Raw genomic sequence first — 13,290 nt, forward strand, 5'->3', positions numbered from 1 at the left:
AGCATCCAGGCTGCTTCATGAGTGAGGGTCACACACCAGCCTTCTGTGAGCTTGAAGAGATGACTTAGAATGCCTTGAGGTGGTGCTATACAATCATGTTCGATTGTTGTTATACCACCTACTAGCTTCAGATTTATGTTTAGTGTGTCTTTCAAGTATCCAACTTAGTATAGCCTTTCCACTTTCTGCCTGGCATAACTGTACTGTCTTCCCTGTGTGACAAACTAATTCTTGCCAGGCTGGTTCTCATCTAGTTCCTTCAAGTCACACACATTGGCAATCCTGGGCTGCATTTGTCATATATATATATATGGAATATTATATGGAATATATGTGTATATATATACATATATATGTATATATACACAGATATATACATATATACACACATATATGTATATATGTGTATATATATATATATATATATATATATACACACACACACATATATATTCCATACAATTCTAAATGTTAGGTCTATAATAATTAGCTCTGATGCCAGACATTTTGTCACTTGACAAACAACACTCTTGTATTTTCTCCGTAACTTGTCTAGATAAGTAAGTCTGGTGGCTTCAACAACATCATGGTTTTGTAAAAAAGAAGCTTGAGTCTTTGCTTTATGCTTCTGTTTCATACCTTTCCTTGAGTTCTGGCCCCTCAAGGCAAGCATCCACTTCATTTTCTAGGCATAACATGACTCAAAGTCTGTCCTATCCAGATCTAAATCTGTTCTTGAATTCCCTGTCTACACGACATCCTGTGACCTCTCTTCTTCTTACACCAATCCAAGATCCGAATTTTCCATTGCTCAGATCTGACTGCTTATGTCCATTTTATTTGTGTCCTCCTGGACAGGTTAGGCTCTAGCCAACCTCCTTCAATCCATATCATGACTAAAGTAGTCTTTGAGAAATCCTAGTTAAACCATGCTACATTCTGTAGTCATGTCTTAAATTCATGTGTTTTTTTTAAAAAATTAACCCTATAAATTTGTAATATTGTGGCAAAATATATAGAGAATTTACCTTTTAATTCACTCAGTGGCATTAAATATGTCCATGTTGTACAGTCATCACCGCTAGTTCTAAAACCTTTCATTACCACTAGACAAAGCTCTATAACCATTTTCAATTACTTTTCCTCCACAGCTCCTGTAACCTCTATTATATTTCCTGCCTATGAATTTGTCTCTTGGGCCTATTTTTTGTCAATAGCCTCAGACTATTTAAACTTTTTATTCAGGTGTCTTTGCTTAGCACGTTTCCAAGGTTCATCTTTGCTGTAGTATGTGTCATAAAATCATTTTTTTTGATTATCGAGTAATATTGAATTGTATAAATATATGGTATTTGTTGATCCAATCATTTGTAGAAGGACGCTTGATTGCTGCCTCCTTTTAGCTCGTATGAACGATGCAGTATTGATGTTTGGCATACAAGTGCCTGACTTTTCGTTTTTAATTCTCTTTCCTCCTATTTAACATTTTAAAAGCAATTTTATGAACATATCCTATAAGGTTTTGCATTGTTCAGCCACTGCCCCTCTGCTTCTCAGAATTTTCTTCTCTCTGTACTCTCTTCTTCAGAATCCTCATGTGCAAGGCTCCTTCTTATGTTGGGGCCTTGGTGTAGCTGTCCTATGTGACCATGACTCCGGTTCCTCCAGATTTTCATCTCTATTTCTCATCTCCACATTTTCATTCAAGTGCTCTTACTCAGGAAAAGGTCCCCTTCCCCTAACTCCCTCCCTTCTTTTTCCTCTTCTTCCCTTCCTCATTTGATCAGAATGGAAATAATGTGTATACCCCAAAGCAACATTAGTCACTATAATTTTGATATCCCAATTACAATACAAATTAGAGACAAAGATTTCAACTCAACTGTGTCACTGCTTCAGAATAAATAAGATTTTTTTTTTTGAAGTCACAGTAACACCTAGAAATGGTAAGTACATATGTGTTGAAATTTGGTTGGAAAGCTAATTAATTAAACTTTCAAGCCATTCAACAGAATTACAAAAAAAGAAAAAAGAAAAAGAAAAAGAAAAGGGAAAATTGAATTCCCATGAGATGCGGTGCTCTGGAATCATCAACACTGAGCAGGAGACATTAGAATAGCTAGAGTGGAGATGCAGGACTCCACAAATCCTTTAATCAGTCTTCTGTTCGTCTTTCTTCACAGTCAGAGACCTGCAAAGACCTGAAGATGTGTAGGGTGAGTCCTACCATGAGCAGCTATAACTGTGGCGAGAGTCCGATTGTCTGCCTCCATGAACAGCACGTGACAAGGGTAATGCACACGATCTTTAGGTCTTCTGATTCATTTCCTGCCTCTTCCCGCATGTCTACATGAAACCCTTCAGGATCATGGCACTGCACACAACGGCAGTCCTTCCCGCAGGTCTTTGGTTGGTTGACCTGACTTTCAGTTTCTATGAATAAAGGCCGGGGGTGGGGGTGGGGGTGGGTGGACTATGAGACCACAGCGCTCTGCAAGTGAGAAATTGCTGCTGTCTGGGCCTTTCTAGTGTCCTGCCCAGTTTTCCCACAAGCCATTTCAAGTCCTGATGAAGCTCAGACAAGGCAGGAAAAAAAATAAAGCCAGTCAGATGGAGAGGTGAGCCCTCATCTTTCTCCCTCATCACTCCGTAACTCACCCACCTAAGGAAGCATCTTCAGACCTTGAAGTCCAGATTCCAACCACAGTGTCTCTGGGCACTGTGCATTTCGCTTTGATTGTCTCTTCAACAATTTGCTTTTCCAGGTAGCATTTCTTTAGATTTTCTTCAAGTTGCATGTCAAGACTTTTAAATCCCGACTTGAATTCTTTCCTAGCCCTGGTGAGTGCCTCTTGCTAGATGTTCAACAAGTATTTGTTAAAAGAAGGTTAAAAGAAGACAAGGTAGAAACACTATGGTTTTTTTTTTTTTTTTTTTTTTTTTTTTTTTTTTTTTTTTTTTTTTTTTTTGAGTCCCTAGTATATTTTTTAAGGGCTCTTGGCACATGGTATATATTCAATGATTTTTTTTTTTTTTTTTTTTTACTTAAGCTTACAATTATTCATGTTCCATTTTATGTTGTAAGAAGAATACATTATGCCAGAATAATGAAACCACAGAGATTCTAGAATTCAAGAGGCATCTGCTAATAGCTTGCATATTTTTTTTTGGCAATGATTATATCTTCATAGCATCCAAGAAATACTCTTTGTCAGGTACCAGAAGATGCAGTGATTCAAAGTATCCATTCCTCAATATGGTAAACACTGAGTTACCTGATGACATAGCAATTCCACTCCTCAGTATAAACCCCAAAGGGATGAGAACATATGTCCACACAAATACTCACACTCGAGTGTTCATAAGACTCTATTTTGCTTGTCAGCCTAGCCTTTAACAGCTGAGACTTCTCTCCAGGTAGTTCATAAGAATCTAAAGCTGAAGCAACACAGATGCTTTCTTCAGCCATTTAAATGGATACATAAAATGTGTGTACGCATGCAGTGGAATGTTATAGAAGAAGTGGATTACTGATACATGGACCATCAACAGCAAAGGACCACATATTGTACACTTGCATCCACCCAAAAGGCCCCAATACAGGCCAGGGGGAACATTCAGAGGTAGATTACATTCAGAGGTAGATTAGTGCTTCCTAGGGTTGGGCAACTAGAGGAATGGGGAGTGAAGGAAATGGATATGGGGTTTCTTCTGAGTGATAAAAATATTTTAAATTTCATGATAGTGATGATCTTCAAAAATACTAAATACTAAAAAAATACTCAAAAATAAAAAATAAAAAAACACTGTTTTTTTTTAATTTTTATTTATTTATTTATTTATTTATTTATTTATTTATTTATTTTGTTGTTTTTTTGAGACAGGGTTTCTCTGTGTAGCTCTGGCTGTCCCGGAACTCACTCTGTAGACCAGGCTGGCCTTGAACTCAGAAATCCACCTGCCTCTGCCTCCCAAGTGCTGGGATTAAAGGCGTGCTCCACCACCGCCTGGCTGAATTTTGTGTTTTTAAAAATAGCTTCCATTACCTGAAATACATACCAATAAAGGTTTTATTTTTATTTAAAAGTAACAGTGTGCTTCAAACCCGCTGTCTGGGTTTAACCTATGGCCTCCTCACTTCCTAGTGATGTGGTCGTGAGCGTGTTGCTTTGTTTTTCAGAGATCGTAATGGTAGCCACATGATGTGAAGTGTTATGAGAAAGATTAAGTGACTTAGGTTGGGCGTTGTAGCATGCAATTGCAATGCCACAACAAAATATGCAAGCACCCTGGAGGCCAAGGCAAGAGGTTCACAAGTTGAGAAACAGCCTGGGTTACATGGCAAGATCCTGTCTACACAACAGACAAAGCCTAACTAACTAACACATAGCAAATGAATGGACCAGAATAGCTAAGTCTTTCCGCACTTACCTGCCATGTGTGAGGCCCCAGAGAGAAGCCTCAGTGCCACAAATAAGTAAACAAATAAAGAACAAGTGTGCATGTAAAGCATGCATAAGGATCTGGAACTTAGCAAATGTTCAAGAATTGCAGTCTTTTTCTAAGATTGTTTTCGCACTGTCCTGGAAGGATCCATTTGCAGTTACCCAGGTCTTCCCATTTAAGCACTATGTTCAGCTGACTGTGCCTCAGGGAAGGGCTCACATCTCACTCATTGCTGTCCTATCATTTATCCTGCTAGTCGCTGGTCTCTGGTTCCCTCTTTTTTAACAGAAATTTCTTTTCATCTTGATTTTAATATGTAAAATAGATTTTTCTTGCAACTACTACCCTTATTTATTAAGTTACTGATGTCTTCGGGTAATTTCACTTTGCTTAGGACTGCTTTATCACCTTTCCATGTGAGAACGTGACAAGCTCAGTGATGGATATTCAGAGATAACACTGAGGGTTGAATTGTGTTCATGGAGGCAGGACAAACCATCATCAGAACACAGTTGTCCAATAGTAAGTACACTCAAGCTACAACATGTCGTAGTCTTGACTATGTGCCACCTGACCATAAAGGATTTATAGGATGAAGGCTGAGTAACTTGGGTGAAGATCTGACACAGTAGCTGATCCCAGTCCACTGAAAGATGTAAGACTACCGTGAGCGTCTGTAATTGTGTTAACCATGAAACCCTGTAACACTTTTTCCTATAGTAAAGCTTTCTTTCTTTCTTCCTCTTTCTCTCTTTCTCTCTCTCTTCCTCTTTCTTTCTTTCTTTCTTTCTTTCTTTCTTTCTTTCTTTCTTTCTTTCTCCCCTTTCTTTCTCTCTCTCTCTCCCTCCCTTCCTCCAACCCTCCCTTCCTTTCTTGAGACAGGTCTAACTATGAAGCTCTAGTTGTCCTGGAACTAGCTCTGTAGACTAGGCTGGCCTTGAAATCACAGAGATTCCCTCCAACTTTGCTTCCTAAGTACTGGGACTAAAGGCATGATCCACTATGCCTGGCAATAAAGTTTAACTTATAAATTAGGTAAAGAAGATTAAAAGTTCAAACATAAAATAATTACAATAATGTATTATCAAGTTAAGAGAAAATCGCTCATCTGTCTATCTATCTATCTATCTATCTATCTATCTATCTATCTATCTGGGTTGTAGCTCAGTATAGCATTTACTTAACATATACAAAACTGTGAGTTCGGTGCCCAGCATTGCAAAGAAATCATTCTTACTGTGCTGTATGCACAGCATTCTGTCAGCAACACCATGCAGGTGTACTGAAGAGAATGCTGACTAAGCACTTTTCATGTATCATGAATTTACCTCTTCTTATCAGCTTATTTTATATTGACACGTAACAATTGTATGTTCATATAGGCCGCAGTGAGATAACTAATACACATACATATTATGTAATGATACGATTAAATTAATTCCTGTTCCCATCACTTTACGTTTTTGTTATTTCTGTGTATTGGAAAACCTTGCATTTCTCTCAATTAGTTCATAAAGTGTATATTAGGTAAATGTGAGAAACCATGCTGACATGTGGTAGAGGACACTAGGAGTTAATTCTTGCAGGTGTACTGGCACATGCCTGAAATCCTTACACGTGTGAAGCTGAGAAAGGGAGATTACATGCTCAAAGGCAGTCTGGACTACATAATGAATTTGAAGTGTACTTGGGCATATAGTAATACCCTGGATCAAAACAAAACAGGAAAACAAATGAACAGTCTTCTTCCTCCTACATAACTGTCTTCTGGTGCCCATTATCCAGCCTCCTCTGACATACTGCTTCCTAATCTTCAGTGATCACTCTCCAGTTTTATGAAATCAACTTGAGTTTTGCTTCTTTTAAAAAGTCAGTTTATCCACTGATAGACATCTTGGATGATTCTGCGCCATGGCTATCACGAATAGAGCTTTAATACGCATGAGTCTCTCTTTTCTTTCCTCCTTCTCTCTCCTCTTCCCCCCTTCTGCTTTCTGCACATAGGCTGGGCCTGAACTCTATATGTAGTCTGGCTAATGGCAAATTCATGATCCTCTTGCCTCAGCCTTCCAAGTATTGGGATAACAGATACATGTTACCACATTAGCATGAAGATGGTATAATGATTTTTTATTTCTTTTGAATATATAACTACTAGTAGTTAAGTCCTATTATACTTTTATTTTTAATTTCTTGAAAAAAACTTTTATACTATTTTCTATAATAACTGTCCTAATCTATTTTTCTATCAACTATATATAATCATTTTTTTTTCATGGCTGGGTATGTAGCTCAGTTAGTACAATGTTACTTAGCATGCATGAGGCCATGGATCTTCTCCTAGCACGGCATAAACCAAGTGTAGTCACATCTCCAATACCAGCACTTAGAAGGTGGGAACAGAAATTCAAGGCCAACCCGAGCTATAAAGGAAGTCTAAGCTTGGCCTGGGCCGGTGATCATATTAAAAGCATCATTTCCCTACATCTTCATCTGATCTTATTTATTTCTGATTATAGCTATTCTAATTAGGCTACAGTGGTATCCCACTGTGGTTTCTATTTTTATTTTTTTTGTAATTTGTATTGAGCATTGTCTCACATAATTGCTGGCCGAAGAAAAAGACGGATGCAGCAACAGAGAAGAATCCCCAGTCAGGAGTACAGATATCTTATACTTTGAAGTATGATCATCTAGAGGTATTGGCACAAGTAAGCTGGTAGATGTGGTTAGGAATATATGGTTACCTTGTTAGTGGTTCTATTTTTTAAAATATTTTTATTCATTATTATTGATCATGCATATCTGAGTGTATTATGTGTGAGTGCAGAGGCTTGCTTGTGCCAGACCATACCTGGGGAAGTCAGAGGACAGCTTCTGGAGTTGATTCTCTCCTTTTGCTGTGGGTTGGTGTGGTACTTTGAATGGAATGGGCTTATAGGCCCATATATATTCAATGTTTGGTCATTAGAGAGAAGGATACAGAGGTGTGACCTTGTTGCAGTAGGTGTGGCCTTGTTGGTGAAAAAGTGTCACTGGAGGTGGGCTTTTGGGTTTCAGAAGCCCCATCCTTGCTCAGTGGCTTTCTCTCGATTTCTTCCTGATGTCTGCAGATCTGGATGCAGAACTCTCAGATACCTCTCAAGCACCAGGTCTGCATGCCGCCATGTTGCCTGCCATGCTGAAAATGGACTAAACCTCTGAGACTGTAAGCAAACCCCAATGAAATGTTTTCTCTTATAAGAGTTGCTGCTGTGGCCATGCTGTCTCTTCACAGTGATAGACACTGACTACGATGGTTGGGTTCTGGGAACTGAACTGTCAGGGCTGTGTGACAAGCATTTTTCACTCACTGAGCCATCACTCCAACTTTGATCTTATTTTCTTTGATCTTAGAGGAAGAAAAACTAAGGTTATTGAACAAGAGTGGGAAGAGAGGAAGGGTGCCTGCCAGATGCTCGTCAAAGGGAAGAGGTGTTGGCTCAACGCTGGTCTGTCAGGAAAGAAGTAAGAAAGTGTTTTTTTTTTTTTTTTTTTTTTTTTTTTTTTTTTTTTTTTTTTTTTTTTGCATCAAAGGTTCACAGGAGAGATTTTAGGTCACAAATTAAAGCAAGATTCTCTCTCTCTCTCTCTCTCTCTCTCTCTCTCTCTCTCTGTGTGTGTGTGTGTGTGTGTGTGTATGTTGTGTGTGTGTCCAACTGTAGCATAGTTACATGAATCAAGCAAAGTATTACGTTAATCAATATCTAGGATATTGTTTTAGTCAGGGTTTGTATTCCTGCACAAAACATCATGACCAAGAAGCAAGTTGGGGAGGAAAGGGTTTATTCAGCTTACACTTCCACATTGCTGTTCATCACCAAAGGAAGTCAGGACTGGAACTCGCATAGGACAGGAGCCTGGAGGCAGGAGCTGATGCAGAGGCCATGGAAGGATGCTGCTTACTGGATTGCTTCCCCTGGCTTCCTCAGCTTGCTTTCTTATGGAATCCAGGACTACCAGCCCAGGGATGGCACCACTCACAAGGGGCCCTCCCATAGTTGATCACTAATTGAGAAAATGCCTTACAGCTGGATCTCATAGAGGCATTTCCTCAAGGGAGGCTCCTTTCTCTGTGATAACTCCAGCTTGTGTCAAGTTGACACACAAAACCAGCCAGTACAGATATCTAGAGAGGCAGTCGTAGATGTTTACAAGAAACTCACAATAAAGGACCATGTCCCTTATGCTCTGAGAAGAGGGAAGGAAGGACTTGGTGTGACAGACAATTAACGGTAGTGGGGACTCTGGATTTCAGACTGACCAGGGTCAACGAATGAGTGGACCTGGAGTAGAGGAACTGAGCTGCAAAGCAGGAAGCGCTCAAGTCACATTGCACGGTAATGACTCTGCTTCATCTCTGTGTTCTCTCCTCTTACTTCTGCTTGTTTAAATCCAGTGTGACAAGCCAGCTTTGTCAAAACCAAGGCTCATTTGAATTCTTTTCATGGGAGCTCAGCCGATGATAGAAAAAAAATAAAAATAAAATCCTTCCATACCTTTCCCTTTTCTTACAGGAGTAGCAGCTGAATGAGCACTGGCATTGCTTGGGGTCAGGAAAGTTTATGGCTAAGTTTGTTAGTGCTTAAAAAATGTCCCAAGAGTTAATATTTAGTTAACAAATTGCCATGCTGATTTCACAGATGGCACATAGGAGAGGTCTATGTATGGAATAAGAACTAATGGATCCTTAGTTTGGGAAACATTGGAATTGAATATATATTTATAGGTATACAATCTCTGTAACCAAAACTTCAAATTGAGAGAAAGTGACAGAGATCTAGGAGCAGTTTTAAAATATCCTTATGTAACAATAGCCAAAGGAAGCCGCTTACCTAAGGCTTACTCAAAAGCACATCTTCTATTTGTTTAACTATTTTTTCCACTTATTTGTTTATTCGTTCACTTTATACCAGGATTGCACCCAATTCTCCTCCTAGTCCCCCCACTCACATACCCCTCCTTCATCCCCTTCTCCTCAGAGAAGGGAGGGCTCCTGGGTATCACCCCATCCTGGCATATCAAGTCATTGCAGGACTAGGTGCATCCTCTCCCACTAAGCTCAGACAGGGCAGCCCAGATAAGTGAATGGAATCCACAGGCAGGCAACAGATTTAGGAAAAGTCCCCTACTCCAGTTGTTGGGGTACCCACATGAACATCAAGTTTCACATCTTCTGCATATCTGTTGGGGGGGCCTAGGTCCAGCCCATGCTTGCTCTTTGCTTGGTAGTTCAGTCTCTGGGAGCCCCCAAGGGTCCACATTAGTTGACTCTGATGGTCTTCTTGTGGAGTCCCTATCACCTTTGGGTCACTCAATCCTTCCCTCAACTCTTCCACAAGACTCTCAGAGCTCCATCTAATGTTTGGCTGTGTCTCGGCATTTATTTCTGTTGGCTGCTGGGTGGAGCCTCTGAGAGGACAGTTATCCTAGGCTCTGCAAGCCTAACAGAGTATCATTAATAGTGGCAGGGACTGGTTCTTGCCCATGGGTTGGGTCTCAAGTTGGGGCAGTCATTGGTTGGCCATTCTCTCCACCTCTGTTTCATCTTTGCCCCCGTGTATCTTGTAAGCAAGACACTTTTTTGGGTCAAAGGTTTTGTGGGTGAGTTGGTGTCCTTATTCCTTTACTGGAAGTCCTGACTGTGTATGGGAGGTTGCCACTTCAGGCTTCATATTCCTCACTGCTAGGAGTCTCAGTTAGAGTCTCCCCAAACTCTTGATAACAATAACCCCCAAATGTTTTACACACAGTAGTATTTGTTCAGTGAATTGAATGAATAAGTAAATGTTGTGAACTACCCATCTCTCCATTATGATGTTTATGTTTAGTAAAATATCTCCCAGTATGGCCCTGATGACCACGGTGGAGACCATTCTTTGTGAGTACTCCATGCTTCCTTGCCAGACACTGCATGCCATTCCCTATGATGATTATTTTATCTCCTTTACCTTTAAAAATACTATTCTTACTCTGAAAATCACTCACTGTTTCTTTGTTGGTCATCTATGATGGCTCACACCCATTTCCCAGCTTGTCTATTTGGACATCCCTTCTTCCCTTTCTTTCTTTCTTTCTTTCTTTCTTTCTTTCTTTCTTTCTTTCTTTCTTTCTTTTTTTCTAATAATAACTCAAGCACCACTCACCACCTTTGTTTGCTTTGCTCCCAATTTGTGCAGTTTCTCAGGCTTCTTCTGGAACTTGGCACTTGTTCAGTGAAAAGAGAGTGAAAAGAGTCATCTGACGTGGGTACTTGGGTAATGGAAACTCTCTTCCTTTGTCAAAGCAATATGTACGCTTACCTACCAAGCCATAGCTCCAACCCAATCATATTCTGCATATTTTAAAATTTTCTTAGTGCATTTGCACTCCCAGTGCTTTATTTAATGCATATAATGCTCATAACCACCTGTGTATTCAGTGCCAATCAGTCCAATGCCCTCTTCTGGACTCTGCAGACACCTGGACCCCTGTGCAAATACATACTTGCACATATAATTAATAAAGACACAAAAGGACAATAATTAATTAAATGATACAATAACAAAGTTATTTTAAAGGTAAGTACAAAATATGACACAGAGAGCTATATGACATACAATGTTAAAATATTTGTGATCCCTTCATGCAGAGTCTGTGAAAGCTGGAGATATAGCACAGTTGGGAGAGTGCTTGCCTAGGGCACACAAAGCCCTCACTTCTATCCTGAACACTGCCTACTCAGGCATGATGGTACTTGCTTGCAATCCCCGAATTAGAAAAGTGGAGGCAAGAAAATCACAAGTTCAAGATTATCATCAGTTAAATAGTGAATTCCAGGTCAGCCTAAGCTACAAGAGACCTTGTCTCAAAACCACCACAAAACAAAACAAAAAATGAAAACTCACTTCTCCAATATGGAATTTTGTGTACTCTTTTATTAGAAGGAAAACAAAATGTATTTATCGGGAATAAGATTGTGAAATATGAACTATGTAATTTTAAATGCAAGTCAGTTTTTCATACAACTGTCTGAAAATCTTGCAGTTTGTGTGATACGGAAAAGTCAATGATCTCTCATAATGACACATCATGACCAGAGAAGATGGTAGCTGTGCCTCCAACCATGCACCTGATGCTGCTCCTAGTGCCTGGCCCTGCCCTTACAGATATGCCATTTCCCCATTTCCTGTCTTGTTATTCAAACCCAATGAGAGCATGTTGTTCATGTTATGTCTGGAAGGTCCTCCTGCTACAGTGTCATGTGCAATGAGACTCTTCCCAGTGTTGGGTCTCCAGATCATTGCCTGTTCTGAAAGATGAATGCAACTCCAAGTGAACATCCCTTAGACTCGGATAGATGCCCTACCACATCGCAATTTTTGTTTGATTTTTATGTCTGCTCTGCTTGGAATAAATCTATCATATCTCTGTCTCTATCTCTGTCTCTGTCTCTCTCCATTTATCACCTGTCTTATCTATCTATCTATCTATCTATCTATCTATCTATCTATCTATCTATCTATCATCTTTGATAGGAACAGCTTTTCTTTCAGTCCTGATGTAAATGTGAACTGTAATAAAAACTTGGAAATGAGAAGGTGATTATTTTCAGTGCATATTTTCTTTCCCTTTGAAATGTAAATTGTTGTGCCCTTTTCAGCTGGCTGTTTGCTAGCTCATTGCTGCTAGATAAAGGTTACATATGCCAGGAAGTATTCGAAGGTGCCAGAAAAACAGCATAAGCACTCAGGTGGTGTTGGTCATCTGCTCTTTTGAGCTGATCACCCCACACCTGTTTTCAAGCATCAATTGAAAGTAGCAAGAAAGTAATGGCTAGTTTTTTGTTTGTATGTTTTGTATCTAAAATACATTGCTTAATAAAACTTATAAATTAGAGTAGAAAGTACTGTTTCATTCTGGCACATGCACACATTACTTGCTTTTGCTCAGCCCATGCCCCACCCTCTCATCATGATCCTGCACCCCAGGCCCCTTCTACTGTTCCAACCCAGTAGTCTCCTAGCTGCCCTTATGCCACCTGTGATTTATTTTCTTTCTCTTCTTCAGAAACTCCTTTCACTTTCTTGTGTTCCTTTTCTAGTCTCATAGCTTATACGTATACTCCCCCATATATGTGTGTGTATGTGTGTATGTATGTGTATATGTATGTGTATATGTGTGTATGTATGTATGTATGTGTAAATGTATGTATGTACATGTATATGTATGTATGTGTATATGTATGGATGTATGTATGTGTATATGTATGTATATATGTATGTATGTCTGTGTATATGTATATATGTATGTGTATATGCATGTATGTATGTGTATATGTATGTATGTGTAAATGTATGTATGTACATGTATATGTATGTATGTGTATATGTATGTATGTATGTGTATATGTATGTATATATGTATGTATGTATGTGTATATGTATATATGTATGTGTATATGCATGTATGTATGTGTATGTATGTATGTGTATATGTATGTATGTGTATATGTATGTATGTGTATATGTATGCATGTATGAATGTATGTGTATATGTATATATGCTCATAAATATTGGAGTCTAGGATGCTCTTGAGCAAATTGGTTGGAGTCTGGGAGTAATTTTCTTTTATCTTCTTCTCTTCCTCTTCCTCCTCCTCCTAAAGGAGCTCCAGCTTTCATTCTTTTAACTGCTCTTACTTTAGTGATGTTATACTAAAATGAGAATTGTGGTACAATGCCACAAACATGCTTAAGTTTATCTGTGTGTTTGTTTTCCTGAGAGTTCGTGTAAAAGCAATAGAAAGATGATTTCTATTGCAGT

The 13,290-nt window shown here is 39.1% G+C and overlaps 1 protein-coding gene across 1 annotated transcript in view; it reads right to left on the bottom strand.

Annotated features, from left to right (window-relative positions):
- Nucleotides 1-3,882: 3,882 nt before the first annotated feature.
- The window catches only part of C12H3orf85 (chromosome 12 C3orf85 homolog), a 44,540-nt gene continuing 35,132 nt past the window's right edge, over nt 3,883-13,290 (bottom strand). The window contains exon 5 of the mRNA XM_076943001.1: nt 3,883-4,046. Coding sequence (XP_076799116.1) covers nt 3,918-4,046 — 129 coding nt within the window. The 3' untranslated portion in view covers nt 3,883-3,917. The remainder of the gene's footprint in view (nt 4,047-13,290) is intronic.

The sequence above is a fragment of the Arvicanthis niloticus genome, chromosome 12, assembly GCF_011762505.2.
Source record: "Arvicanthis niloticus isolate mArvNil1 chromosome 12, mArvNil1.pat.X, whole genome shotgun sequence".
Classification (NCBI taxonomy): Eukaryota; Metazoa; Chordata; class Mammalia; order Rodentia; family Muridae; genus Arvicanthis; species Arvicanthis niloticus.